At 38.5% G+C, this 25,537-nt stretch overlaps 1 protein-coding gene across 1 annotated transcript in view; it reads left to right on the top strand.

Annotated features, from left to right (window-relative positions):
* LOC114468132 (zinc finger CCCH domain-containing protein 7B-like) overlaps window positions 1-25,537 on the top strand; it is a 35,457-nt gene extending 9,920 nt beyond the window's left edge. Inside the window, 16 exon segments of the mRNA XM_028454839.1 lie at window positions 866-1,394; window positions 2,546-2,622; window positions 2,698-2,791; window positions 4,937-5,098; window positions 5,216-5,412; window positions 11,171-11,271; window positions 11,357-11,538; window positions 18,590-18,672; window positions 19,435-19,441; window positions 19,937-19,997; window positions 20,164-20,172; window positions 20,174-20,267; window positions 21,914-22,022; window positions 22,736-22,863; window positions 22,975-23,144; window positions 25,336-25,537. Coding sequence (XP_028310640.1) covers window positions 866-1,394; window positions 2,546-2,622; window positions 2,698-2,791; window positions 4,937-5,098; window positions 5,216-5,412; window positions 11,171-11,271; window positions 11,357-11,538; window positions 18,590-18,672; window positions 19,435-19,441; window positions 19,937-19,997; window positions 20,164-20,172; window positions 20,174-20,267; window positions 21,914-22,022; window positions 22,736-22,863; window positions 22,975-23,144; window positions 25,336-25,516 — 2,184 coding nt within the window. The 3' untranslated portion in view covers window positions 25,517-25,537.

A 25,537-nucleotide genomic window follows, 5' to 3' on the forward strand; every position in this document is an offset into this window, starting at 1 on the left:
CATCAGACAGAAAGCGGCCGATCCTCAGTCACACTGCAATAATCTGATCAAATCAACCTGTTATATTGTTTATCAATGAAGGCGTTTCAAAATAAAAGTAGCTACTTAGCTACTTCATGAGTAATGTCCATAATCAAGGTATTTTTTAAATTTACCCCCTAGTGGCAGCTCAGAAGAATATCACTGTGGGATGTTGAGAAAGTCCCTTAAAGGGGACATATCATTGTTTTAAATCCTTCTTTTTTACATATAAATCATACAGTTGTGGTCTATATAAAGAGAGACAAGTCAAATAAATGAATGATGTGGGAGTAATACGGAAGGGAGTGTGGAAACGTGTGTGTGCTGACAAAGCGGCTCTGAAAATGGATGGATGGATATGTGTGTGTGCCTGTTGCCGTGACGACAGTGTGTGTGGTTGCTGTGTGTTGCTGCTGAGCTGTCACTGCATGCAGTTGCTCTGTTCCTCAGACAAAGATCTTCTCTGCCTTTGTTTTGCTGGCTCCGCCCTGATATGAGTTGGAGAAAAGTGACTTTGTAGACAACCGTGTGCATAATCTATCATTAGTGTGTCTTGGGCTGAGGTAAAGCAGTACATCTTGCTATCGGGTCAGACGCAGGAAAGTTGAAATTGCTGTTTTCTGTCCAGAGACAGCAGGGGGGAATGAAAGACCCCCAATCACCCCATAAACACATGTATTACCCTCATAGGGACTATGAGTAGGATTTACTAAGGTGAAAAAGTTACTTAGTTCTGCTTAAAATGAATGATCTTCAATGTATTGATCTATGAGGCCTACACTGTCTTATTGTGATTAGGAACGTTTTTGCTCAGCAGCTTTAAGCTTCTTGCTCTGTTTTTCAGACAGCTTTCTTGGTTCCCAGCACAACCTCCGTATTCACACTCGCCGCCCCTCCCGGCCTCCCCGATCCTACGCCTCAGCTTCCTCCCGCCTTTTTCAGCTCCCCCCACAGCCACCTCAACTCACTGGACTCCTTCTCTGCCACCCCCACTGGAACGCTGGACATCTTAGACGACCTCTCAGCAGCCTCCACTAATGGAGTAGTAGGAAGCGTTTCCTCAAACTTAGCACAGACGATCACGGCGCTGAACAGTCTAGATACTCTTGATGACCTGGATGATTTATTGGATGAAATCCCAAATCCTGCTTTGAACAACAAGCTAGACCTCAGAAATACATCTCTTGAGGGTCTTCCTGCTATGGAACCTGGCATCAGGGACAGTGCGGTTCTTGAAGTGGGCTTCACAGCTCTGGACCTTCACCAGTTCAACTCACTGGACAGCTTTGACTCCTTTCCTTCTGCTGCAGCTTTGCCTTCGGTCTCAGTCGGAGTATCAGGCCTGGATTCTCTGTCTGATTTCAGCACAAACGGTGATTATTAGAAGACATTTCATAATATTCTTTTTTTAATGTATCTTTTTTTGGTGTTGGGAATACAGTAATGGACACAAAAATAATTATGCAAATGATTAGTCCCATTGCATTTATGGTTCTGAATGTGTACTAACCTTGCTAAAATTAAAACATTGCAATTGAATAAACTAGTAATTATACTTTGAAGCAGTATTTCTCAAATGGGGGTACGTGTACCCCTAGGGGTACGCGGTGGCACTACAGGGGGGACTTGAAAGAGAGCGAGAGCGTGGAAAATCAACAAATAAATTGTCAGTCTTGGTCCCGCCTTAGGCGTGATATGACGGGAAATGATAAAACTTTGGAAATAAATCTATTCAGGAGCTACTAAATTTGTGTTTTTCAACCTTGGGGTCGGGACCCCATGTCACCTGAAATTTCATTTTTTGAATGTTTGAATTATTCTTTAAAAAAAATAAAAGACAGTCTTAAACAACTGTATTTCTATACTTTCACTTTGTGAATATATTTGAACTAAAATGCAGTAAAAAAAATTCAGATTAAAAAATATGAGTTCAAACATGATCAAAAACTAATTCTAGAAAAAGCAATAAAGTTGCACTTTTGATATTATATCTGATGTCTACAGACATTTTTAAGTGCATAAACTCAATTTTTTCTTTAAAAAATCTGAGATTATCGCCCAGACCTATTGACAACAACAATAATAATAATCAAACTGTAAAATTTAAATAAGATAGAATATATAAGATTTAAAATTTTATTGGAAATAAATTTGAAAATGTGACTTTTTTTTGTAACTTCATTTTTATGAATGGTTACTTACATCTTAAGTTTGTTATCCTTAAACAAAAATAAAAATAAAATACGTTATTAGTTTGGATGTGTAAATGGACATTATACTCCTTACCAATGGAAAGTCCCATTTGCAGCAGCATTGAACAAAGGTGAAGACACAGCGGGGTATGTGAGGTTCTAGAAAACATGCTTAAAGACCAGGATACCTTTGGGATCTATCGCAAATAGGATTGTTTACTTTGCCCATAACATCTATTTTTTTTTTTTTACATTTGTTAAATGAATTTTGTGCACTGTAAAACATGTCTTAATTGATTTAAGTTGTTCGCTCTGTTTTCTGTTCTCCTCAGGTGTCTCATCCTTTTATGACGCTGCAGCTCCAGCCACATGCGCTACAGCCACATGCACTCTAACAAACCAAAGCAAAGTGAGACATTATGGCATTTACTCTATTCTTCTAATGTGTTCAATGAGCTTCAAATTTGGCTTTGCCTTTTTAAAGGAGACGCATCACCCGAGTCCAGCTGCTCCTTCCCACCCACTGTCGTCCACACATGAGTTCTTGCAGGCGTGTGCAACCTGTTTCCCTCAAAAAGGTCTGTCGGGACACACACACACACACACACACACACAAATCCAACTCGCTCATTTGGAGCTTACTTTTTATAAAATGTGGAATAATAAGGGAGGGAGGAAACAGAACTTTTTCAACGTTGACCCTCTGAATGAGGCTAAAGGATGTTTATCACTGTAGCTAAACCATTATAAAGTGATTTTTTCATAATACTGCCCCTTTTATCCTTTTGGATCAGGAGGCAATATAATCAATTTTGATTTCAATTTGGCCAGATCAGAAAAACTTTGCCTTTTTTAAAACACAAAAAGGATTCTCACCAGGAATTTTTCACAGCTAGGGGGGATCGCGTAGCGCCGCTAGCACAGACCATTTTTAAATTTATAACTGAGGGCTAAATTTAGTGAAGTACAGCTAAAGTTATTTGTTGAATTGGTGGTGAATGTAGTTAGTTCCTCATGCCTGGTATAGATCCTCCACTAATAAATACTTGCAGACACTGTATAGAAAAGAAATAACATTTGATAAACTGCAGCTTCATGTGTCACTACATGCTACATCTGGTTGAAGAACAATGTTTATTTTGGATGGTGATTACCATAAACATCATAATACGTAGACGCCGCATTGACTGCTGCCGCCCACTAGAGCGGTGCGTCTACAGGGCGGCCATCTTGAACCAGTGGCAATCGCTCCTACAGTGTATTTCATCTATAGAGGAATGTGTTACTCTATTAAAGTTGTCATAAATCACTGAATTCGCAAACAATTTTCACGGGGGTTGTTTGTAACAAATGTCAGACATGATAAATAGATAGATAAATAGATAGATAGATAGAAATAGAACAAAAGGAACCCAGAAAATGTTCAGATGTGCTCAGTTTTTTATCGACAACATTGTTTAAGGCTATACATTGCATTTGACAATTATTATTGTATAATTGTACTACTACTGTATTATTATTGCTATTCTTATGAACATAATTCTATTCTCATATTATTTTTTATAATTTATATTTTATATTATAGTTACTGGTGTTCTCATATTATTATTATTATTATTATTGCTATTATTATTTATTATATTACCTTATTATTGTTTATTATTAATATTATTACTGGATTCTTATTATATGATTTTGTTATTGCTATTATTATTATTCTTATTTTTATTATTATAACCATTACTTTGTTTATTACTATCACTATTACTATTATATCATCATTAATTATTGTAGCCAAATAACTGAAATATTCAAGAATGTGGGAGTGGAGATTAAGTGTTAAGTGGTAAAACCTTGTATCATAGCTACATGTGACGTTTTTAAAAAAATTTAAATTTTGGAAATCGGTTCAAAATTCAACGAATAATTCTACTTAAAGATTGAGAAATGTTGTAATGTCCATGCACCGCTGCCTCCACCACCACCGGTCCAAGATGGCGGCGCTGTTGACGTGTCCCTCCACAGTCAATGCGGCGTCTACGTATATCATGTCTATGGTGATTACGGTTACAAAGCGGAGGATGCACACAGGCAGCATCAGGGGCAGCTAAGTGGCTGCAGGGGTCCTCTGGGTCCTCGGGTAAAGACTGGAGCATCTGAGCAGATCGCCTGTGTTAAATAGTGCGGCTGACATACAGTATGTGTGTCTCTGTTATGCAGATTGCAAAGAGAGTTTAAACAACCAGTGCACGCCTGGGAGTCCCTTTAGTGTAGTTGCAACAATTATTACAACGATAACGATTAAAAAAAGGGAAAAACAACAGAAAAACCCCCTTACGCTGCGACATCACTCCCTATTGGATCAGAGTTACAACGTCGGGGGCCCTTACGCTCAAAGTGGCTGGCAAAAACCCAGCAAATTTAGGAATATTATGCCAAAGTTTTAACCTTTCCTATTGTAAACGGGTGTATACAAACCACTGAGGTAGTTGTGAGGAGGAAGCATGATGTTATAGAACTCTAGAAGTGATTAACAAATAACTTTAAGGGTAATTTTCTATTTCAGTCCAAATTGAATACCATGAGGAGACAGATTTGGTCATGTGCCTCAAGTTTGACATCCCTGGCTCATTATTATTGATCTGTGGAGTTTCACTTTAAAACGGTTTTCTGTCTTTTGGCCCTAGGAGACAAAAACAGTGAAATCCTCTTTGCTTTCTTAGGCGTGGGGATTTACAGCTACGTTCACAAGCAAGACTTACCCCATCAATGTCAGCGAAGCATTCTGCTATGTAGACGAAAGGACGAGTATAAAGCAAAGTGGACCAGAGTGCGACGCATTCCTACTCCGAGTGGATTCACTGGACCTTTTGTACTTTGTAGAGGTAAAAGTCCAAAAAAGAAACTTGATTTGAGCTTGTTCATACATATAGTTTGATATTTACAGATGATGATGATGATGAGGGTTTCTCTTAAAAAAAGCTCTTTATCTTTTTCTTTAGAGGTGTTGAACTCTGAAGTTGGTCTTTGCCAATACGGGGAGAAATGCACATTTGCCTACAACCAGTTGGAGATCGATGTTTGGACTGAAGAAAGGAAGGGGACGCTGGACAGAGACCTGCTGTTTGAGCCCAACCCCCTCCGCAGCATCATCCATCTCCTGCAGGAGAACAAGGGCACGTTCATGTACCTCTGTCAGGTTAGCGCACCCCAACTTTTGTGTCCTGATGGAGAAGATAAGGGAGCTGGGACAGAAAAAGTACTGGCAGGCATACGCAGTGCGTTTTTTTTTTGTTGTACTCAGCTCCAGCTCAAATTGTGCGACTTAATTACAGAGTCCGAATGTTCGCAGCTCACTATTCATGTTTTCACACTATACGGAACTACACTCTGACACGACCTGACTGCTCACACTGTACGTCTATCAGGGTTGGTGTCAATTTAAATTGTAATTGAGGAATTGATACTTAATTACAATTATGGCATAATTTTAATTGTAGTTGTAATTTTAAAAAGCTGTTGCTGTTGTAATGGTAATTAAATTGTAATTGAGTTCAGATAACTGACTTTGTAATTTCAATTGCCATGAAAATTAGAGGAGTTATAATTATGCACAAAACTGGGGAACCAACAGTTCAATGTACAATTCTACACATGTAATTAATAATTAATAAAATATGTTTTTATTATCAAGCTTTCACACAATTTACCATTTAAATAAACATCAAAACCTATATTTTCATTGATTAGGAACAAGGTAATCAATAGATAAAAAATTAATTAGATGATAGATATTAATTTTTAGTGTATTTTACAGCTGATTTATGACCTATTAGCATTAGAGATGCTAACACAAGAGGAAGGTTAACTTTTATCAGGTTATTTAATTTAAGGCTCAGTAATTGTGATTAATTGTAATTAAACTTCAGTAATTTAGAATATAGTTGTAATTTACTTTCTGAGGATGAAAAATAATTATAATTGGAAAAAAATGCTGTTAACTGTAATCATAATTGAACATGGGTAATTGGAAACGTAATTGTAACTGAAAAATGACATCCAGACACCAGGTATCAGGAAATACAACGTAAAAATTCGAAGAAGAAGAACTCTGAAGCGTCGCCATTAAAACACAAGAAGAAGAAGCAGAACCCGGAAGTGGAGAGACACTAGCGATGCTTAGGAAAACTATACCATGCGCACTATACCATGCGCACTACACCATGCGCACTACACCATGTACACTACACTACAAATCTTGAATGAAATAAATAAAGGAAAAATACAAATGAAGAAGAAGCCTATTAATTTAAATTCTGGTTCTATAGTAAACAATGCAAAACTGCATAATAGTTATTTTTCTTTTTAAAAGTGCAACTGAAAATGAATTTTGTAAATGGTAAATGGACTTGATTTATATAGAGCTTTATCCCCACACTGAAGCAGTCTCAAAGCGCTTTACATATCAGCTCATTCACCCAATCACTCTCACATTCACAGGACTGCCATGCAAGGCTCTAGTCGACCACTGGGAGCAACTTAGGGTTCAGTGTCTTGCCCAAGGACACTTCGACACGTAGTCAGGTACTGGGATCGAAACCCCAACCTCTCGATCAGAAGACGACCCTCTACCACCTGAGCCACGGTCGCCCTTAACAATTGTGCCTTAACAATTGGACTTAAAGGGGACATATCATGCTAAATCCACTTTTTTAGCCCTTAAATGCATTTTGTTGTATATTTAGAGTGTTTAGAAGTACAGAAAAGTTCTAATTAGTCTCTTCAGGTGCTCCGTTGATATCTTTATATTCTGTTTTGGTCATATTTTTCAATCTGTTTCGATTTTTCAATTCTCTATTACGTTTTTTGAACAATAACTTCACAGTATTTGCAGCAGAACTGCCAAATTAGGACATCAACTCCAGGTCCAACACTTCAAGCAATCTGCCATCTTTATTTCTCGCTTTTATTTTGTAGTCCAAGTTACGAGAGGATAAGTCAAAATGTTGGGTTGTTGGATGTAGTAACCCACACGCTTCATTACAACGTCTCCCAGCATCAGAACCTTTTCAAAGTGTCTGGTTGAGTTTTATTTTTTATAGAAATGTACCACATCTGTGGGTAAGGTCATTTTTGTGTGTGTGAAGCACTTCAATGATGACTGCTTCATCAACCTCCACCAGTATAAAGAAGGATTTACAGAAAGACTTTGTCTGATTGAGGGTTCAATTCCTTCTATCTTTGGAGACGATGAACAGAGCACTTCGGTAAGCTGTAAATAACGCTAAAAAGTGTGATGATAAGACGTCCCTGTCATTGTTTTGTTAGCATTAGCAGTTGCACCGTCTTCATATGTTAGCGCTGTGTGCTCGTTTTAGATCCTTGATGATATGGCCTACGTGATTTAATTTAAGTCTAAAGTTTTCATTAGTCATTTCATTTTGCCGTTTTTGTCTTTGAAAAGACTGTATTAAAATGCATTTCGTGACGTTAGCTTGGCGCTAGCGTTAGCGCGGTGCTTGTGTTAGCTCACTTGTTAGGGTTCTGCAGGTTCATCATCTTCATTTTCATCTCGCTCCACTGGGTCAGACTCTGGCTGGAACATGTAAGGCTGGATGGACAAGTCTAACGTTGTTGACATTTTATAAATAACGTGTGAATAAAAAGTTTCTGCGCCGCTAAATAATCGTATCTCTTCTATCAAACTACAAAAATGGCCGAACAGGGTGGAGTTGAACCGAGTGTCACCTCTGTAACCTGGAGAGGGGGCGGGGTATGAAGTGTCTCATTTGCATTTAAAGAGACAGCACCAAAACGAGTTGCTCTCAGAAGAACATCAGAAAAGTTGTAGAAAAGGGGTGGAGCTATAATAATGAGGAATTCAGACCCAAGCATTGCAGTTCCGCTTTATTTAGACCACAACTGTATGATTTATATGTAAAAAGGAAGGATTTAAACGTATATGTCTCCTTTAAAAAAAAAAAAAAACGTCATTGCACTGATTTACGTCAGATATTTGTTTGGACCAGCAGAGGGCGCTGGTACCCCAGTGGTCGGTTGGCATGCAGAAATTCTTGCAGTGAAGAAGAGATGCTATGCTAGCAGACAGAGCTAATAGAAAAACGTGACTTTTACAGATATTCACGTAATATTACAGATATTCTTTTGGTGCTAAAGGGGTAGTTAATCATTTATTAACATGTAACATTAACATGTAAGCGTAGAAGGCGGCCAGAAAGAAAGTAGTAGCAGATTCCGTCCGCTGTGTTCACTGCTATACAAGAGACGTGATAAATATATAGCGCCCTCTGCTGTTTAAAAAAAGTACTGCAATTCAATTTTCAAAGCATCGATGTCAATCGTGATATCTGTGAATCGATTTTTAACTGCCTTACGATTAATCGTCACATCCCTACCATGTACACGACACCACGTGTACTACATGACACACGATTTAGCCGAGACTCGGATCCCAAACATAGTGTAGCGTAAAATAGCACAAGTGTGTGCGTGCATCCGTCTTTGTCCGTCCGCGTCCATCCGTGTGTGTCCGTCCTTCCGCATTTGTGTGTCCGTGTCCGTCTGTTCGTGTCCCATTTACTTTCTCTTTAATGCCAGACACTTCTGTCTATTTCAGTGGGCTGGTGGACACAGAAGCATGTGTATGTGCACTTGTGAATATGAACTATTATCAGCCATGTTTACTCAACCAGCAGCTACTGATGTCATGATGCTCTTGTGCATGCAATGTTATGTTAAGTCCTACACGAACCACCAGTTTGATGGAGAAAATGTGTGATATTCTCCCCAAAACTGTCATGTAGTTATATCTGTGTTTCCCTAGGTATGTAACTCGGTAATTCTGCAATTGGATGTAAATAACTTGCAGCCCTCTATTTAATGTAAATTATGAAACAATTCCTAACAAATGCTTAAAACATATAGAAGTATGCAACATTGTTGTGTCTCTACAGGCACAGTTAAATGCGCTGACTACTGCATATCCATTCAAGATGCTAAATAAAACCTGTTCAGGAAGTCCAGAGAATAGCACTGAAGTTCTTCCTTTCCTGTAGCTATGTTGACTAAGTAAATACTTTAATGGCCCAATACTTTTTAAAAATATTTTTCAAGGTATCCTTTTACTTTTGGAACCCCGTCCAGAGTTTTCTTGTTTTTCTTTATTGCATTTATGTGACCAACTTGAAATTCCTCTCCCGTAATCTTATTAAAGTAAATGACTTCCCAATCAAAGATGCTGTTGTCTTAGGTCGGGTCAACCTATAGCATCATAAAGGCTCAAACATACTTGGGCGTACACCCGCAAGTGGCCAATTAAATGCAAAGCTCAGATTTTACTACTGCGCAAACTTCTCTGCATAGTTGGTGTCACACAAAGAGGAGAAACTGGCAGACGAGCTCCGACAGTAGCGACACCTTTAAAACACGCCCCCCTTTCAGAGATGGAGTTGTGCGTACGTTGGTTGCAACAAGCAGTTGTTTGTACTACTGTTGCTGTGTTAAATTTGCCCCAGAGCTCTGGCAATAATGAGGTTTTATTCTAATATTGTGTAAACAAACAAATGAGAGTTTCCTGCTGAGTTAACATATAATAGTTGGTATGTACACTTAAGCTCTACTAAACGGTAACACGTTTGGTCTTGTAGAAGCTTCTTTCATTGTCTAGTATTTACTGATTGTTTTGCATGAAAATCCATGTAAATCAGCAGCACCTGAAGTAATTTAGAATCATTTATTTAGTAGTTTATTTTAGTGGGACAGAGTGTATTAATGTACAGCCGAAGTTGTAAATACCCCAGATTTAGCTAAAAAGCTCATTTCCATCCGTAGTCCCATGGTGCAGATATGGAATATAAAAGGCAAAATAATAAACATACACAGCAGACATAATCAGACAATACGTGATACAATACAGCAGTGGTCGCCAAACCCATCGATCGCGATCAACTGGTAGATCTTTGAAACATTCCCTGTTGATCGCTTTTCATGTGTATGAAAGTGTGTGATTGCTGAGACACCTCATTCACACAGTTGCTCCGGTCAGAGAGCAACTGCACTGCATTAGCTTGTCATTAGCATTAGCTTAGCAATAGCAATAATCTAGCAATAACATTAGCCTAGCATTAACATTAACCTAGCATTAATCTAGCAATAGCATTAACTGCTCTATTTATATTCTAGTTTCCAATGTTGTCATTGTTTTTAATTTTCATTCACGTACCCCCCATGTTAATTTGTGTACCCCTGGGGGTACCCGTACCCCACTTTGGGAACCTTGGGTATATACGTTCTTATAGTTTTCTATATTGCCAAAATAGAAAACTTGATATATCTTGAGTCTTGACATATCACCCAGCCCTGATTTCTATATCATAAGACAGCCTAAATGAAAACATAAATGGGTATATAAAGTACATTTGTTGATTTAATTTTTTTTTAAATTTATCTTTTAATTATTACTACATTATAATACGGGATAATACTAATATGTGATGATGGCGGGAAAGAGGAATAAAATACGGGAGTTTTCCACCCAAAACGGGAAACTTGACGGGTATGTTGTTGTTTTGCTAAATCGTGACCGTCACCAGCCCTTCCTGCACTGCACAAAACTTGAACAGGTGGCCTTTACTGTGTCAATACATCTCATAAACTAATGTGATTACTTTGAATTTGAGCAAATGTGCAGCTGGATAGATGTTCCTAAATGATGAGGATGATGATGAAAGTAAAGTAGATCTATATTGTGATGTAGTTGACCTGGGCCACATTAGCCAAGCACCTTTAAACACATGTGCTCCAAGTCCCTCTCATTCATGTTTAGAGGAACCACTTCTCATGCAAACGCGAACAGGAAAGTCGTCAGTCCGAGGCATGTCCTTCTTCCAATGACACTCACCTGCTAACCATGTTTGTCTTTCTGCTGCATTTTGTAGATTTGCTACGACAACAAACCCAGAATCATCAGTAAGCGCAGCAGAAACAATCCCGTGGTCTGTTACAATGTGGACGTTCGCCACAACTTTGACACCAACAAGCAAGTGGATCTGTAACCTTCACGTCCTGTCCTCTCCTTTATTAGCACTTAATATTTCTGAAGTCTGTATTTAATTGTCACTCAGGTGTCTGGCGTTTGTGGTGAGGTCCCACAATGTCACCTACGGGAAGATTCGCCCACTCATTCCAACATGCTGCTTGGATTTGTGCAGTAAGGCCCTTCGATACGACTGCGAGAAAGAGGAAAACTGCCCCTACGCACACTCCGTCATTGAGTTAAAAACCTGGAAGGTGCAGCGAGACACGGGTATCAACGCCTAGCACACTGTTCTGATTTATTTTAGGAAGAGTGTCAGATGGAGCCTACAGTGACCAGAGGTGGCAAAAGTTCTAGTCTTCAGTACTTAAGTAAAAGTATAGATACTTGAATAAAAAATGACTCTGGTCAAATTAAAAGTAATGAAGTTGCTATTTGATTAAAAGTAAAAAAGTACATGCTACTAAATGTACCTAAGTAAAAAAGTAAAACAAATGTCCCTTCAATAATAAGACAGGGTTTTAAACCAGCAAATTCCATTTTAATTTTTTTTAAGAATTTGTAGAAAACTGGTACATGGAAACATGTTAAATCTGTTACTTTTGAACATCTGGAGAATTTAGCACTCATAATAAAAACAATTAAGGGACATGGCTAATAGAAAAATCCTGAAACTACCAACATTTTTCATTTAGCCTCAAGACAATCATGTGGCCTTTTTGGTGTGAAAATACTGTAGTTGGTTTGTGTTTTTTTATGGAGTGACGTCATCTTCGAAGGTCTTAAAAGTAACGAGCTCATTTTTTAAATGTAAGGAGTAAAAAGTAAAGATATTGGTTGAAAGGTCCCCTATCAATAAAAAATCTGCTCAACCCAGCAGTGGATTCACTGCTGATTCTAATGAGCAGCAGTGAATCCTGGTTGCCTTTATTTACATACACAAGGAGCTCTTCTTCTCTCCTTAATGGCGTCTAAGAAACAGCAGAGTGGGAACTGTCACCCCCTGTGGCTACAGATTTTTTCGGGTTACGGTTTTGATTTATCATCTCTCAGTAAACAAAAGAGGGTTACATCAACTTTTTTAAACTTTTACTGCTTGTTAGAACAACCCAAAGCAGCACAAATTGTCATTTTGACTGAAAAAGCTGCTAAATGATCCTAAACGCTTCACCTCCCATAGAACTCACTAGACCAATAGGGGCTTATCACGTCACCAATGACGTCATTTCATGGCACGTAGGGTAAAGTAGTCCCAGATTTAAAAGTCCCATATCATGCATTTTTCACACATCTCCATTTGTTCTAAGAACACCAAAAACATAGTATTTGAGGTTTATTTTCCCAAACTCGCCTGTTTTTCAGAGTTTTAATCTCTAAAAAGTGACTTTCTGACCAATGGTCTGTTTGCTGCCTGCTTATGCATATTCATGAGTGGGCGTGTCTATACACTGACTTGCCTGCATGACTCACTCTGAGGCAGATCAATGATCACCAAAGTGATTTTCTCTTGCTATCCACACACTGTTGTTATTGTTTTCAGCTAAAAAACTGCACATTACAGTAAAACACATGGATATTTAAGCGGATATTGTGAGTCCGTCTCAGAGCTGTGTGTTCATCCAACAGCAGCAGCAGCAGCTTCAAACACTCACAGGAGTGTTAAGCTGCTAATTCACTTTCTTCTCCTCCTCATCTTTATTAAATACAGGAATATATATATATCTATATATACATTATATTTAAGGTGATAATCATTTGTTTATCACCTCAACCGTTGTGTTGCATTGAGTCACAAACTCGTCAGATCAAGTCAAAGGTGACATGATGTCTGCTCCCTGGGTGCCTACACTGCAGTTTTCACTGTGGAAGGGTGGCACCAGCAGCAGGCACTTCCTGGAGGGGGCGGTTCATAATTCTAGTGACGTCACTAGCATTTGAACCGCTCGTTTTTCAGAAGAGGACAGAGAAGCAGCTCAGAGAGCAGGATTATTGAGGATTTCTCAGAGATGCAGGATGGAAGCCCAATAATACTTTGGGGGTGTTTATGGTGAGGAATTAACATTGTAACAAGGTTAAAAACTCAAAACAGTTGATTTGCATGATATAGGACCTTTAAAAAAGTAATGAGTAAAAGTAAAAAGTCGCCAAAAAAATAAATAGTCAAAGTGCAGATACCAGAAAAAAATTACTTACCAAGTATACAGACACGGTTGTACAGCAGTCAGTAGCACTGTCATCCTTCCTCCATAATATTCCATGTGACGACACAGTTCCCTGGGAGAATCCGGGTCCAGGACTGTCCTGTTCCACACCACGCCTGCCATCGTGGGCAATCGTTTTGAAGTTCTCTCATATGAAAACGGGGACAAACTCAGTCCAATTAAGCCGACCAAAACAGCCGCCAAAAAAACGCCTCTACCACCGCCTGGATTAAATTCCTACCGGCCAAAAACCTCCTTTGTAGCCCGTTGAAACCTCCTTAAAGCTGCAGTCCAGAGGCATGCTACTGCAGCACTGGCTCAATGCCATCTGATGACGGAGGATCACCCCCAGACATCAGCGACCCTCGCACCGTTAGAAACAGGGCTGCTTCAATGCCAACCGGCGCCGATAACAGTGACTTTCCCGCAGCTTTCTGCAACCCGAGCACCACCAGACGTTCCCACACAGACGCCAGTCAACTCCGAGGACGGAAACTCCATCACAGCCAGCTGTGATCCACCCGCCGGACATTCCCGGTAAGTATAACAGGCGCACACTCACTCCACAAACTACACTCATTATCGGCGATTCAATAACAAGGAATATTAGATTCTTTAATGCCATAACACACTGTATTTCAGGTGCTACAGTTCACACTATCTTAAACAAACTTAATCAAATGTTACCCACGCTGCCAGCAACTGTCACTAAAATAGTGTTACATGTAGGGATGAACGATACCACCCGACGTGAATCGATACAGACCGTGAACGAGTTTAACCTTCTCTTTAATGTTCTAAAGGCAATATTCATTTCTGGCCCTCTTCCTACATTAAATAGGGGTATAGAACGATTTAGTTGCCTATTACACTAGCACAACTTCTTACAATCCTGCTGCAAACTCCATAATTTCACATTTATTGATCTTTTGGAAACGTGCTTATCTATTAAAAAAAGAGAGTATCCACCCTAATTTACACGGAGTACAATGCTAAAATGAAATTTACAGTCTGTGATTCACAACTCCACAAGCGCATGACTAGCTGAGAATAAACCGACAGTTACAACAAACGCTTTCATAGATAAGTTCTTTACTGAAAACATAGAGCAATTATACCCCATAAACACTGTGCTGAGCAGTACAGAACAACATGCAATACAAACTAAAGCCCACTATAGAGGAGTTAACCATAAAAATCTCATCAAAATTAAAACTACAAACAGAACACAAAATAATGAAAAAACCATTAAATGTGAACTATTAAATATCAGATCACTTTCGTCTGAATTCCTCTTTGTGAGTTATCTTATAACTGACCATCAATTGAGTGTATTATGCCTCACAGAGACTTTTATTGCTCTCATTGAAGCCAGCCCTCCCAATTATGGTAATCCCCATATTCCCTTTGAGAGTGGTCGGGGAGGAGGACATTTACCCCAAAAACCGAACCTAACCAAAATTCATTTGAAAGCCTCTCACTTGAAATTTGTAATCCCAAAAACAAGATAGAAAAACCCACTTTACTGGTTATAGTTTACCTTCCTCCTGGTCCATATTTCGGAATTTCTCTCTGAATTCTCTGATTTTTGCACTGATCTGGTGCTGAGCACTGATAAAGCTATCATAGTAGGTGATTTTAACATTCATGTTGATGATGAAAACAGCCTAAATAAATAATTCATCTCACTATTAGATTAAATCGGCTATACACAACATGTAATCAAACCAACTCATTATCTTAATCATGCCCTGGACCTTGTTCTAACATATGGTCTAGATACTGATCACCTGACAATATATCCTCAAAATCCTATTCTTTCAGATCACTTCCTGTTATCCTTTGAATTCAAAATATCAGCCTGTTTAAATTCTGAGAGAAGAGTACACTATAGTAGATCACTGTCTGAGAAAGCTGTAGCTAGATTTAAATATTTAGTTGCTTACCTCTGATCCATATGATATCTCAACAGAGAGTAGCTATCAATGTCTAACGACAGAGAAAATAGATGATCTTATTAACAGAGCAATGTTGTCACTGCACACAGCTCTGGATGCTGTTGCTCTGCTTAAAAAGAAGACATATGTTATAAAAAGGTCGCCCCCTGGTATAATTCTTTTAAAACCAGACATCGTGGAAATTGGAAAGGAAGTGGCTCTCCTCAAACATGGTTGAAGTTCATATAGCCTGGAGAAAGAGTTAACTTATAAAAAGCTCTTCGCAAAGCTAGAACTTCCTATTACTCAACTCTAAAAGAGGAAAACAAAAATAATCCTCGGTTCTATTCAACACTGTAGCCAGGATCACCAAAAGCCACAGCTCTTTTAAACCCTTTATTCCTGTTAACCTGAGCAGTGATGACTTCATCAACTTCTTTACTGATACAATTCTAACAATTAGAAACAAAGCCAATGTCCCCTCTGCAGGAGTGCTCAATAATTTCTTAAACAAAGCAGCTCCTGAGGTATCCCCAACAGGCAGCTTTTATTTACATAGTTTTACTCTAATTGGTCTGTCTGAACTGACCTCAATAGTTAGTGCTTCTAAACCAACAACCTGTCTTTTAGATCCAATTCCAACTCCACTATTTAAAGATGTTCTTCCACTAATTAGCACTAATATGATGAAATGGATTAACACATCTCTAGTAACAGGTTATGTACCACAGGCTTTTAAAACCACTGTAATCAAACCTCTCCTTAAAAAAACAACCCTTGATCCAAGTGACTTGTCCAATTATAGACCAATATCCATCTCCCTTTTGTGTCTAAAATTCTTGGAAAAGTCATCACAGGTCAACTATGTGATCACCTACATAGGAACAATTTATATGAGAGCTTTCAGTCTGGCTTTAGAGCCAATCACAGCACAGAGACTGTCTTAGTAAAAGTAACCAATGATCTCCTCTTAGCCTCAGACAGAGGGTTGGTCTCAGTTCTGGTTCTCTTAGATCTCAGTGCAGCCTTTGATACAGTGGATCATCATCTACTGCTGCAGAGACTGGAAAGTGTTTCTGGGATTAAAGAAACAGCGCTGGGTTGGTTTAAATCCTACCTATCAGACAGAACCCACTTTGTTTATGTTAATAATCTCTCCTCAGCGCACGCCAGAGTTAATCATGGAGTTCCACAAGGTTCAGTTTTGGGACCAATACTCTTTACATTATATATGCTTCCACTAGGTAACATTATCAGAGAACATAATATACATTTCCATTGCTATGCAGATGATACACAGCTTTATCTCTCAATGAAATCAGATGTTATCAGTTATGAAAACTCCAGGCTTGTCTTAATGACATCACATCCTGGATGAGCCGTAACTTTCTCCTCCTTAACCAGGATAAAACCAAAGTGATTTTATTTCTTCCAAAACAGGTGTTATCTTTGATACTGACTCATCCTTTAACTGTCATATTGAACAAATCACAAGGACATCCTTCTTCCACCTTCGTAATATCTCTAAAATCAGGAATATCTTGACCCAGAATAATGCTGAAAAATAAATCCATGCATTTGTTACATCTAGACTAGTAACTCACTAAAAAGTATCCAGTTAATTCAGAATTCTGCAGCTAGAATACTAACAGGTACTATTTCTCCAGTGTTGGCTTCCTTCATTGGCTTCCTGTAAAATCTAGAATAGAGTTTGAAATCATCCTGTTAGCATACAAAGCTCTAGATGATCAAGCTCCTGTGTATCTGAAAGACCTGTTAGTGCCCTATCGTCAGGGCAGATCATTCCGCTCTCAGTCTGCTGGTCTGTTGGAAGTTCCTGAAGTGTCTAGAAGTAGAACAAGAGGCATAGCATTCAGCTACCAGCCTCCTCGCCTTTGGAACCAGCTCCCAGTCTTAGTACGGGAGGCTGCTACTCTCTCCACCTTTAAAAGTAAACTCAAAACCTATTTATATGCTAAAGCGTATACCGTATAATAGCGTTAACCTAACCACTAGGAACATAGCTCTAAACCTTAAAATAGGAACTAAGAACTAAGATTATATTGTAGAACACCAACATTATATTCAAACATGATCCATCATCTACACATAGCTCTAATGGGCTGTAATGGGATGATGTCCAGTCAGACACAGTTGTGCCAGGTTGTAGACAACCCCCCACTTCTGTCCCTCATTGCATAACCCATCATACTGCTCACACTGCTTCACACCATTTACACTGATATCCACCCCATATATATATATAATTTTTTTTCTGCAGTCTGTGCCTTCTCCTTGCCCTCCGCTCTCTTTTTTGTTTCAGATGTCTTAATGCTGGAGCTGGTGGTTCCAGATCGATGGCTCACGGCTCAACTAATCTGGAACACTCAAATGGACTATCCTACTATCCTATTCTATTTGTCCCTCTGTTCACTAACCCCAACCAGTCGAAGCAGATGGCTGCCACCTCTAAACCTGGTTCCGCTGGAGAATTTTTTCCTATACAAAAGAGGGAGTTTTTTCTTCCAACAGTCTCTAAATGCTTGTTCATGTGGATCTTGTAGGGTTCTTTCTTTTGTTCAGAGCTTTGAGATGACTTTGTTGTATTTTGCGCTATATAAATAAAGTTTAATTGAATTGAATTTAAGTACAGTAACAAAGTATTTGTACTTTGTTACTTGTCACCTTTGACAATGACCGATATTATCCTAAGGGCAGAGAAGAAATCAAATGTACAAATTTAAAGTTCATTCACATTGAAATAAATATGTTCATGAAGTAATAATTTAAACTGTTGTATGGACAGAATCAGTTCACTGATATATTGCCTTTTTGTTTGCTTGTAATTTTCTCGGTAAAATGATCTATTTCCCTTTCTTACCACTTTTTCTTTTGCAGCCTGCAGAGGGTCCAAACCCGGGTACAGCTTTTACAGTTCACCAGTTAGCTAAATAGTGTGCTAACACACTAGATGGACAACCACATGTACACACATTAATTCCTCTAAAATACTTAAAGATCCGATTAGCTTAAAATATGTAAATGTCTAAGTGCCCGAGTTCATGGATGGTTGGAGAGAACTGAGAATGTCGCCATTCTTTGATTGGTATTCAATGTGAGATATGCTGTCAGCTAACGATGCTAATTAGATGTACTTGTGTGTGTTTTTTTTTTTTTTTTCAGGTATCAGACCTGATGAGATAATAAAAGTGTCTGAGAAACATGAAAAGGAGATGCAAAACTTGTATAAATCGAAAGCAATGCGAGTAAGAATGTTTATAGTTTTCTGTCCTTCAAAGCCACTGCCAGTTTTATTTTTAACTCAATAATTATTGCTTTTCTCTGCTGTACAAACCTGGTCTTTATAATGGGGCTTTATTAGTATGGATTAGCTTTTATAAGAAACAGTCTTATTGATTGTTTAGTGTGTGTGTATAAAGTGTGATCTACGGACAATTAACGCTGGGCAATATATCGAGATTCAAGATTTATCGTTTTCTATTTTGGCAATATAAAAAATTACAATATTACTTATATCAATATACAGTATATATTATTCTTTTTCATAGCTTATTTTTGTATTAAAATACTCATTTTGAAAAACTCTGTTTTATAGATTTCTATTTGCGTCCTAACCCAGACCTTTCCCTAAAAAAAATGCACTACAGAACTCACTCACACGTACTGTCCCTTACAGGAGAAAAAGCCATAAGTTGCATATATCATGCAGCTGTTTAGTTTTTTTTCCTTCTTTTGTGTATGTTGTTGTCCTTTTGTTATTTTTGTTCTTGTATGTATTTCTGTTGTCTTATTTTGCATGTTTTTTTCTTTTTTTTTTTTTTTTTGTTTTTTTTTTGGTTTTTTTTGTTTTTGTTGTATTTTTGTATTTTCTTTTTTGTATTTTGTTGTTCTTTTATGTTTTTTGTTTTTGCATTGTGCATGTTTTTTTCCTTATATGTATTTTGTTGTCCTATTATGTATTTGGTGTTGTTCGTTTGTGTATTTCACTGTTAATTGTGTTTTTGTAGAAATTTTGTGGATTTTTTGCTATCATTTTGGGGCACTAGTTGCCAGTGTTTGTGATACAAGCACAAGTTATTTTCCTTACCAATCTTAAAGCTCTGTGATGTTATTTTTTTCCTTTGTGGCATTTTGCATCAGTAATTTAATCCAGAATTGTCTTTCTGATAAGTCTTATTTGAAATTATTATTATCGAGATTTATATCGATATTGCCATTTTGAGAAATGTATTGAGATTTGAATTTTCATCTATATTGGGCCAGCCTACTGACAATAAAACTATTGATACAAATACTCCTGGAGATTATAAGAGTGAGCTAGCATGTAGTTTGAGTCGTAGATGTTATGGTTAATTATTATAATGTGTTATTGACTCCAGTAGATTTTTAATGGCTTTTTTTTATATAGCCTTTCCTGTAGAAGGTGAAAGTACCGTAATCCAAAAGCAGGAAGAGGGGATGGGAAAAATCTAACCTGAAGATGAAGTTGTTGCGGGCCCTGTTTGCGAGACGGCCACGCCGTCGAACCGAACAAAGGCCTCAAGCACTGCTCGGGCAAAGCCAAACACGCGTGAGTGAGAATAATGAATGTCTGTCTAACGATTTAATGCTCAGGTTCTGTCAGACTTACTCTGAACTGAAACTACTGTTCATTGATTATTTATCCTGAGAGATGATGTTTTACTGTTACAAAAAAAGCTCATGTGAGAATAAAAGCTAAACTCTCTGATGTTCAGGTGGACCAAGACACCAAGTCCTGCTGGTGCGGTCCGTAGAGAGGAGTAAATGGGTTCAGGTTCGACCCCTGCCACATGCCAAACATCACCCTGCACATTATGATGTAAGTCTCACTCCTGCTGACGGTACACAAAGACACTCACTTAAACTCTTTAGCCCCACCAGACCCGCCTGCGGGGGCAAGCTCTAGCTCTGTGACTCTCATGGTCTAAATGTTGTAAAGAAGAATGAAACGCTTCTATACCTCCTCTGTAATCCTAAGAAACTCAGCTACAAACTGTATCTAACCACATTCAGAACAAAGACCACAGCACAACACCCAACCATTATGTTCAAAGAGGAAAAGGACAACTCCACAAACCTCTGCCTTTTTTTTCACTGCTGTGAGTCACAAAATAAACTTGGAGCTATAACAAGAGCCTACGTGAAACTACAGGCTGAGCGATCCGTTGATATACATGTTAGGTACGTTACTACCAAAACGATATCAGAAATACACACGAATAGGCAGCAATGATGACAAATTGTGTCTACCTTTTTGTTTTTTGTATCAAAAGTTGCTCTAATATGCATAAAGTAATCAATACCACTATTACATACAGGCATCTGAGCACTTCTCAGTCGAGAAATCTGTCCAATGAGCGCATAGCGCTTGTGGTAAAATGGCCGATCCACATTTACCCAACTCTGATTGCCAGGGCTAAGCCACTCCCATAGAGTTTGATGTCACCAATTTTTACAGGCTCTCAGCGTACAACGCCAGTGTCAAACGTTTTTAATGGTCAAAGCATTGCTGAATAAGAGTCTTGCGTAACGGCACCAAAAAGTGGAACCGCAACGCATAGCAATCGGAAACCTGAATAAAAATATATTTTGTGTTTATTTTGAGCCAAAATACAACATCTGTGTCAAACAGACTACAATAATTGGAATCATTTTGACGTCATATTACAATTATAAACTTGTTCCCAAACTTGTGGAAACTTTGGCACAGTTGTGGCAAAGTGGGCTTCAGCCTGAACATTTTTCTACAAAAAGATGTGTATCGTTGGTCTAATGTTTATTATATCACCAAACTTGCTGCAGTGATGTACAATACATTAGTTCAAATATTTCTGCTTTATAGCCTTCGTTAATGAGAATTGGTTATATTTGATGTAAATCTCTTGGTTTTTTTGGGAAACAAACTACAGATTTCTATATTTAAAACATGATTTATTGTCACTCAGTATCATATATTTACAAAATTTCACATCATCTGTAACCACTAAGGGTCCTAATTTAATCTGAACAAAAATTTGCCATTTAGGTCATGTAGAAGCTTAGAAAAACGGTATTTTATTGAGTATGTGATTTCATTGAAATGTGCCTGGGGCTTAAGGGGTTAAACACTAATGCCAGAAATAGAAGCCCTGCGTATATCTGGCGGAGGGCACCCGACTACCGCATCTGGGAAGGAGCAGACACGCATCGCAGCGGACCCGGTGGAAATTAACACATAGAATAAAGTGGAAACCTATCGGCTCCGGTGACGTAACGCAGCGGAGCCGCACCCAGTGGAAATTGGGGGAAATCTGACAGGTTAAGATTTGTTGTTTTGAAGAAAGAAATAATCAGATTTTTAAAATGATTTTACTGGTGTGTTTTTATGTGAAAGGTGCTGAAGACGTTAGTGTGTTGAGTTTTTGCGTGATCTGCATTTAATAACGCCATGTTTTTCACTTTTTTTTTTGTTTATTTTATTTACAGATCTGCACACAGATCTTGAGGAAAGGGAAATGTACCTACCCTGGTAACTGCACCTTTGCTCACAGCCAGGAGGAGAAGAAGATGTGGACGTATATGAAAAGTAACGAACGTGAGTTGCATCTGTTTTTAGCTTATCCTGAGGAGAATTACTGAGTCTTCTACATTTTCTTATGCAGATACACGCTAAAGCAGTGGTCCCCAGTTATTAGACTGGGCTACAAAAAATAATTACGTTTTAATGAAATGGAAGTTTATTTTCAGTGGTTTTCTAGATTGTCTTTTTTTTTGTTTTTTAATCGCCACTTCTGCTTGTGTGCACATCTCTGTTGTGCTTTAACCAGATTAACCCTTTAAGTGACATTAAAAAAAGTATATGTTTAAGAAGGACCTATATCTGTATACTTTTTAAAACTGTACCTTACGTCTTTGAAACACTAAACAGGCAGCAGTTTGTCAAAATGTTAGAAAAATAAAGATTTCATGCAAAAGAAGAAAGTAGTAAAAAAAATGTACCATTAATATTATTGACAGGTACTGTATATAATGAAAAAACAGGTTTGTCACTTCTAAAATAAAGGCTGGATATCTTTTTGTCTCGTACGACCTGCTTAAAATGGGTCCCTTATCCACAGGTTAAGAACCTCTGATCTTGGTTTTTCACAAACAGTGAATCACATCCTCACTAACATGAACTTCTGTGGTTAATGTATGGACATCTATGAGGCAAACACCAGTTTTTTGGGCTGTTGGAGAAAATAGAGAAAAATCTCTTACTTTTAATCTACACAAAAACCATGGTGAAGAATGTCTTTGTGTTTGTAGTGTGGGACATGCAGCAGATGTACGATATGTGGCTGTCTTTAACTGTGCAAAACCGCCAAGAAGAACCAGCCCAACATGCCTCAGATGACCGAGACATTGTGATGCCAACAGATCACGCTGAACCACTGGTGAGCTGATGGTTTCACAAGCATTGGTTCATGGTGCAGGGCAGGCCACGTGTTATTCCTGTTCAGTGAAGAGCACAGTATTTGTAGTTGACTGTTTTTGTGTGTTTTTAGGATGGTTTCCACTGCCGTCTGTGTGGTCGGCATAGTAACAGCGAGCGGCAGTGGCAGAAGCACATTTCCACTGAGAAGCACAAGGACCGAGTGTTCAGCTGTGAGGGAGAAGACGATTCTCTCACATGGAGCCACCGCTTCCCTGGACCTTGCTTTGAGCTCTGCCCCAAGTAAGGGTTTTAGTTAGTTTAACCTTTTCAACCCCAACAGACCCGCCGGCGGGGGCAGCTCCAGCTTCCGTGACTCTCATGGGTCTTAATGTTGTAAAAAAATGAATGAAATAACACATTCTATACCTTCCTAAGAAACTCAGCTACAGCTGTATCTAACCCACATTCAGAACAAAAGACCACAGCACACACACCAGGCCATTATGTTCAAAGAGGGAAAAGTCGACAACTCGGCGAACTACCTTTTTTCCACTGCTGTGAGTCACAACATAAATAATAAGAGCCTACGTAAAACTGCAGGCCCAGCTGAATCCACTGATATACAGGTTGAGTACGTTACGTACCAAAACACAACACAAAATCAGAAAATACACAGCGGAAAAAGTCAGCAATGATCACAAATTGTCTTACCTTTGTTGTTTCTTATCAAAAGTTGCTCTAATGTGCATAAAACTCCATATTTTGATGAATCCAAATTGTGTTGTCAGACATATACTGCCATTACACACATCTGAGCACTAATCAGTTTTTTGTACAAAAACGTGTATCTTTGGTCTAATGTTTATTATTTTCACCAAACTTGCTGCAGTTGATGTCCATACAATTATTTCTGCTTTTACAGCGTTCCCTATGGATAATTGACTTTATTTTTGATGTACATCTCTAGTTTCTTTTCAGCGGACTACAGATTGTTGTATTTAAAACATGATTTATTGTCACTCAGTATCATATATCTCCAAAATTTCACATCATCTGTAACCACTAAGGGTCCTACTTCAAACTGAAAAAAAAAAAATAGCCGTTTAGGAAATGTAGAAGGTTAGAAAAACATTATTTGTTATGGGTGTGTGATTTTTGGAGAAAAGTGGCTGGGACCTAAACATTTGTCTGGTTAGAGACAATAATGTAAATGCTTCTCTTTCCGTTTGATAAACACTGATCCCCTCATACATACATACAGTATTCTTTTTTCCTAACTGTTGCCTTTTTCAACCTGTGGCTCATCGAGGGATGATTGAGTTCCTCCTTTATTTTATCACATGGTTTGTACAATAATGTGTGTGACCAGTGATGGTACAGAAAAGTCAATCAAAACAAAAGAAGCACAATCAGATCAACCATGATATTATGAGCAAAGGGTCACACTGAGAAGGTCCAGCAATAACTGCCAAAAGAGCCCTGACAGCCATGGTATAGAATCGATGAGATTACTAAAGCAGTGGTCTTCCAGTTGTAGCTTGGGGTCTGTGAAATAATTAAAAAAATATATTGTTCATGTTGTATCATTAAAAAATGTTCAATGACGTACGGGGACCAATGCACCAATAAAACATACTTTACATGTGCAATTTATGGATCCTGGAAATTATGCAGCGCTGCATCACTGTGAAATGTGATGTACTCTTAATGTTAATTACTACTACAAAGATCTTAAATAATTAAGTTGAAACATTAAAAGATTAAATCATTCCTATGGCATACAGGGCTACAACTGGCAATAAATAGTTTTTAATTGTTGTGAGGATTATGAGGGGGTTCTTGAAGAATTTTCTCCCCTGGATCCTAAAAGTTTGAGAACCCCTGTTCTAAAGGAATGCTGTGGGGTCTGGCACTAAGACGTTAGCAGCATGTGCATCGCATCACACACATGGGATGCTACTCAGTCTCTACAGGGCAGTGTTGTCCAGGTTACAACAGTCTGTAAAAATGAGCTTCTCTTTTTACGGTTGCTCTCAAACACACACATTCAAAACCGTATATCTTGTTTTTAACTTAATGTTTCAGATTCAGATTCGGAGAACTTTATTTATCCTTGAGGGGCAATTAACTTCCAGATACATCCTGACCAAGAAACATGAAAGATAATAACATATCATGGAAAGTAATGGAGAGTGTGGAGAGAAAAAACAGACCTTGACAGGCTGTTCTCAGGGTGGCCGAATGAGATAAGAGAAGATGTTTTCATGATTTAGATGCAGATAGAGGCTCCTGCTGGATTAAAAACAAGACAAAAACAAGGCAAAGAGAGAAAGCAGAGAAAAAAGGAGTTTCCAATGCAATCCTTACCAACAAGTGTCAGTGGGATGATTGGTATTACTTTACTTGTCAAGGGTCAGTGTGAGGCAATTTGTCTCGCTTTGGCCAAATTATAAATGTGATTAACTCTTTTTCTGATGTGTGTGATGGACAGGCTGACTTCCAGTTGTCCTGACGGCATGAGCTGTGACTACGCCCACAGTGGGGAGGAGCTGCAGGAGTGGATAGAAAGACGGGATTATCTGCGACAGAAGCTGGCCAAAGCCAGAGAGGACATGCTCATCATGCCTGATGAGTTTGATTTTGGGAAGTACAACTTTTTATTGCAAGACTGAGGAGGGGGGGGGGGGGGGGGG

Source organism: Gouania willdenowi, chromosome 8 (genome assembly GCF_900634775.1).
Source record: "Gouania willdenowi chromosome 8, fGouWil2.1, whole genome shotgun sequence".
Lineage (NCBI taxonomy): Eukaryota > Metazoa > Chordata > Actinopteri > Blenniiformes > Gobiesocidae > Gouania > Gouania willdenowi.